The 5,837-nt window shown below is 31.7% G+C and overlaps 1 protein-coding gene across 2 annotated transcripts; it reads left to right on the forward strand.

Moving 5' to 3' along the window:
- The first annotated feature begins 3,916 nt into the window (after window positions 1-3,916).
- LOC140748267 (uncharacterized) lies at window positions 3,917-5,837 on the forward strand. Of its 2 annotated transcripts, none has more exons than XM_073081048.1 (4): window positions 3,917-4,346; window positions 4,515-4,666; window positions 4,956-5,234; window positions 5,568-5,837. In XM_073081048.1, exons 2-4 carry the CDS (start codon window positions 4,547-4,549, stop codon window positions 5,652-5,654), a joined length of 486 nt encoding a protein of 161 aa, XP_072937149.1. In that variant the 5' UTR covers window positions 3,917-4,346; window positions 4,515-4,546; the 3' UTR covers window positions 5,655-5,837. The 2 variants fall into 2 exon arrangements, with proteins under 2 accessions (XP_072937149.1, XP_072937148.1); XM_073081047.1 differs by having other exon boundaries at window positions 3,918-4,346; window positions 4,956-5,306.

Consider the following 5,837-nt stretch of genomic DNA (forward strand, 5'->3'; position numbering starts at 1 on the left):
GAATATTTTTAACACATTTTGCACATTAGTAGACTGATTAAGGGATATTGTATTTGCTATTTTTTCAACATCTATATCAAGAAATTATGTTATTTATTTTTTTATTAGTAATATAAATTATTTGCATTAAAATGTTTTTGCAAAATAATGCTTATTTTGTTGAAATTATTAAACCATATACATACGTGTGGGACTATACATATATTCTTATCCGTATTAATTTATCTTATATAGGTATATTTAAACATTTATCTACATGCATCTGCATGAGAATGTACCTTTAAGAGTTTTTAAACCCTATATTTAAGTATAACATGAAGACGTTCAAACCAAAGCCGAGATGTCTGCTTTAAGCCGTTAAAGCTTTTATTTAATTTAATTTATTTAATTTATTTTTTTATTTAATTTATTATCTTTAGGCAAATATATCTTATGGTACTACCATATAAATATTCTCTGTATGAAAACCATTATAATATATTTTTCTAATTATATCAAATGAAATTTACAAAGGTAGTCTTTTCGTCCATATGGTGTACATTTAAATCTATCTAAATGTAGTAAATCTGGCTATTGGTGCGAACCATCTTAATCCTGTAAAATTTCTTACTGAAACTGAATTTCTTAGTGAAACTTCGAGCAACTAAACTAGCTTTGTTATTTTTTCTGATTTGCCTACTTAGTTCATTATTATTTGTGGTAAATACCCACTTGCAACTAATAATGTTAACATATTTAGGTCTGTAGACAAAATATCAGATTTGATTGCTCCTTTGTGGCTTAATTTCACTTTGTACTGCTTTTTACCATTTATCAGGCACCTTAAAATACCTTTAATTTATTTAGGTAATGATTGCAAAGTACTTAATAAAGATCAGATATCAGGATTGTGCATCCGTATATAATAATTCAGGGATTGATTGATACTAAATACTTTTTAGTAGTTATTTGTTAACGCATTATCATTTAAGGAATGTTGTTGTTAGCTTTCAATTAGTTTCGCCGAATCAGAGTCAGGCTTTCTAATTTTATATTGATATGTAATGCTCAATGTTTGTTGTCATTATTTTCAATATTTAATTCATCAACTACATGATCTGCTTAGCAGCTATGGACATTTCATTACTTTTAATATTTAATAATGTATATCCATTAAAATCTTTACCAACTAGACTGGTTCTAAAATATTTTTATCTTTAATCTTGCTAGCTGTGTTACAAACGTAGCAGTAGCACCAAAACATTTTCATATGATCAATTTTGTTTTTACCTTGCCACAATTTACATGGTGTTTTATTTATTTATTATCAGAGCTTTAGTGGGGAATATATATATTTTTATAAATATAAGTAGGTATATGACTGTTGTAACAGCTTCACCCCAAAAGCTTTATTTAATTTCGCATTTACAACCATTTCGGTTAATATACGATTCATTTGCTCTGTTTCACCATTTTATTGTGTTTTATAAGGTAAATTTTAATGATACATAATTATCTTGCCAACAAAAATTCCTTAAGTTCATTATTTCAGAAATATATTCTCGATCATTATCATAATGTAAATGAATAATGTTACTATAGGATACATTTTCACTTTTAGACTTTTAAAATGATACTTATTTCCCATTTAAAATACATGTAACATAAAGATAATTTTTGTCATCAAAGGAAGTCGAAGTTATCGAATCGCAAACATCACAGTGAATAATAAAAAAATGTTTTTTTTTTACCATTTGCTGGTCAGTCTTGACTTTCAGAAATTCAAGATCACAGATTACATATACCTAAGTATTCAAGATTGTCACATGACGGTCAATAATAAAATCTTTAAAAATATTCAAATTTCATCAACCCATTTATTGTCCCACTGCTGGGCATGAGTCTCCTATCAGAATGAGAAGGTTTAGGTCATAATCCATCGCGTTAGCCAAGTGAGTATTGGTAGACTCACATACCTTTCAGATTTTTTATTATATAAATCTTTCAGGTGTAGAAGATTTCTTCACGATGTTTTCCTTCACCTTTTAAGCAAGTAATAATTAATTTCTAATACACACATAACTTTGAAAAAATTCAGAGGTTGCCTGGGATTTGAACCTAGGACCCTTCGTTAGACAGGTCGAGATTCTTAACCATTAGGCTATCACTGCTATTCAAATTTAATTTCTGTTTATTCAAATGACCGTTTGTGCCATAACTAAAACGATTTCTAACTTTGAAGTAAGTTTATTTTATACTGTGATCTATAATTTTATGAAAAAAAATAATGATACTATCATCCTTTATACTACATATTAGACATTTACTATTTTTATAAATATGTCTTTCATTTTTTAATAACCGGCACATACCTTTTATTATTCAATTCGATTTACTAAGAAGCTGCATAGGTACAGCTTAAGTTCCATAGAACTAAAGTTCTACAGAACTTTCGGTGAAAAGTATAGAATTTTAAATTCTTTGTTTTTGACCTTTACCAAATCTTTAGCTCCTCCAATTTTAAACGTAGTCTGTCATGTGACACATATAAATCCTTTGTATTTTCAAAGTGATCAGAGTTTTCAAATCTTAAAGAAAACCAAATGTCAGGGTTAGAATTGGAACAAAAATCAAATAAATTTCATTTTGAAGACGTAAAAGCGAAACTGTCCTTATTTTTATTTTCAGTGTCCAATGTATTTCCTGTTATATAGCTACTACTGTCTCCATTTTGTTGCAATTAGGTACTTGATATAATGACAGTTAACATCAATAATAGCGACGGGTTCAGATCGCAAAAATTATAATTTTTACAGCAACTGTTTCCAGCATAAAAATTCATATTAGCTTGTGTATCTGCATGATGTAATACTCTAGTAGTAGTTTACACATTTTTCCATTTTAAATTTATATTTTTACAAGCGTGTAATATTTGAAGTTCAGTTATTTGAGATCTCAGTTTTACTTTGAACATTTCGAATTCGTATTCTTTGAATCTAAAAGAAGAGATATTGAATTATATGCATTCCGTCGATCCATTTCATCCATTGATCCATAATCTGTCGATCCTTTTCATCCATTGATCCATTTCATCAAGTTTAGCACCAAGTTAGTGATCATATTAATCAATCATTAAAATAAGTTGTATCAGCGTTTTTTGTCTGGTCGCAATTCCAAAGTTGTTTCTTACGCACTCAAAATAATTGTGTAGCCAAAATTCTCCATTCGTAATTTTATTAAAGTCATCCATTATTGTTATCGCCGTAGACGGTATTGGTTTGGACGTAGAAAAATTAGACACTTATATATTATTGTTTGCCATTGTCGTTCGCCATCAAAATTTTTCATGTGTCTTTTTCTTCCACAACTCCATGTTTGAAATATTACATTAAATTTTTTACTTCATTGTAGATGACTATGTTTTTCAATATATTTTACGATAGCGTAGCCTGGGCCCATAACCTGTTGGGAAATGGCCACAGGAGAACGAGAAAATAAACTATGAAATATAATAAAATGAAATTCACTCCAAAAAGATACTTTTTATTATATCGAATCATTGACAGAATGACAAATCAGATGAAGTAAAATATATGTTTTTCAGCTGCCAGCTTTATCATATACCTATAACCTACTTGAATATTATACATTATAAGAGGCTTGAGTTTTTGCTATATTCCAACAATTTCCTCTTCATTAAGTATCATTCGACTAAGTTAATATTGCCATTAGCTCCCTCTTCATTCGGAACTTGGTCCTTACTCATATTGGCATACGGTTGAACTTTAAGTGAGCGGACCGGTCACTGTGGACCGGCCGTCGACGTAAACAATTCCACGAACCGATAAGGATTGCACGTGTATAGTGACCGGCAAGAGTCGTGAGCACAACCATGTATAATAATACTCTATGAGCACAACTGACAGCTGCGCAGTAGTTAATGTTTCGGTCTCTTTTGCGGAATGAAGAAGCCATGGGGGCGGGGCGGGGTGCCGAGCTGCACGCGATTGGTTCCTCAGTCAATGCACATCGTCTATTGGAGGCTCGCGTGTCATTCGGTTCATGTTCATTCGTGCCAAAAGTGTACATGCGCGAGCTTACCCCCACTACTGCCCACCTGTGCTCACGAGTCTCACGACTCGTGCCGGGTATTCCGTATTATACACGATGCAGTGGGACGCGTCTAAGCAACTCGAACGTAACCCGCAAACTATACCACAAATTCAATTCTCAAAACTGGTTTCACTTTCTTTTTAGGAGTGATCTATCTATATATTTTACTTATCTAAAGATTTACTAGAGTACTACTACAAGTGCTTCTGCCGTATCACACCAGAGAAGCTCTGAGAAGATGTAGAAAGATTAAGGTATTACAACTAAGTTACAAACATTTTTTTGACTTAATTTTGATTCATTTGATTTAACTTTAATCGACTGTTTATTCATGTCTGTTAGACCTCTTATCGTCATCTATCCGTGCTTGTTATTTAAGTTGTCGTGAAAAAATAGTGTCTATATATATGTATATTTTTCAGATTTCGTAGAGTTACCTGAAATTTAAAGCACAATGTTTGACCACCTTGCAAATCCCCCACCAGCCCAAACTACCCCACCACCCAAGAAGGTACTTAAATTCGACAAGGGGTATGTGAAAACTCTGCCGGGTATATTAAAAGTTACTCAATTGGTAAGTAATTGGTTATACAAATTTATATTTGTAGAGTATTTCCTGCATTACAGGTGATAGTTAAAACAACTGATAACTTGAATATTATAAACCACAACAATTTAATAGCTATATTTAATTTAAAAATATAGATATAGAAATAAAAATGTTATAAAAATGATATCTAATCTTTAAATTCTGTGTTAAGGATTTAGCGTTATTTAAAATACTCTATTCATCTTCAGAAAGAAAAACTAAGAAGTAGTGTTCATTAACACAGTTGTTTTATCCAAAGGTTTTATCTTTCCAGCTTTGCAACATAATTGGATTTATTTGCATCAAGGTGTCATGGGCGTGGCTCTCAGCAATATTCTTTAACACAATATATTGGTTTGGGAACATCATAACCTTATTCCTCTTCATCATGTACATGTTCCACTTTGTGGAGAAGTACGACCGTTGCCCCTGGCGCAAGTACGAGTTCTTCTACTGTGCCTTCATGTGCCTGGCGTACATCTCAACCTCTACATATGCTCTTATAATTGGGGGAAGGGGATATACTGCCGGGGGAAGGGGATATACTGCCGGGGTAAGTGTTATATATGCTGATGGGGTGAATGTTGAATATGCTGAGGAGGTAAATCTTGGATATACTGTAGGGGTAAGTCCAATAACTATTTTTTATGAAATTGCAATAACTCACAAACATGTGGTCTCACTAATCGTAAGGGGTCAATGTCACCTATGAACATCTGTAATAGAATTGGATTTTTACTTTAGTTTGATCTGGTGAACTCATCTAAGATTATAATGCTTAATTTAAAGAAAAGTATACACTTAATTCTAAATAGTATAATTCAAATAAATTTTTGACTATATATTTTCTTTGTAATGTGAATCTATTATTCTTCTTAAATTTCAGTTTTTCGGTCTGTGCGCCTTAATAGCATATGGAATTGATGGCTATATGAAGTACAACGGATGGAAACAAGGCCTGCCCGCCCAGTAAACTGTTTGTAGTGTTGTGGTGTAGAGCTACGAACTTGCCTTAACACTGCAGTGTAACTGACTTCTGTCACTGATGACTTTACTGAACCATCATTATTTTTTATTACTTACCTTGATTTTTTATAGGAACTTTTTTGTATTACATAACATATCGTATGATTTAAGATTCTTCTATATATTATTA

This window comes from Epargyreus clarus, unplaced genomic scaffold, assembly GCF_041222505.1.
Source record: "Epargyreus clarus isolate Ecla_fem2 unplaced genomic scaffold, WU_Ecla_fem_2.2 ptg000015l, whole genome shotgun sequence".
Taxonomy (NCBI): Eukaryota; Metazoa; Arthropoda; class Insecta; order Lepidoptera; family Hesperiidae; genus Epargyreus; species Epargyreus clarus.

Coding starts and splice junctions, on each gene's coding strand:
- LOC140748267 (XM_073081047.1), top strand. CDS start 4,547: ATGTTTGACCACCTTGCAAATCCCCCACCAGCCCAAACTACCCCACCA. Junction 4,667..4,955: donor TATTAAAAGTTACTCAATTG/GTAAGTAATTGG, acceptor TTATCTTTCCAG/CTTTGCAACATAATTGGATT. Junction 5,307..5,567: donor ATCTTGGATATACTGTAGGG/GTAAGTCCAATA, acceptor CTTAAATTTCAG/TTTTTCGGTCTGTGCGCCTT.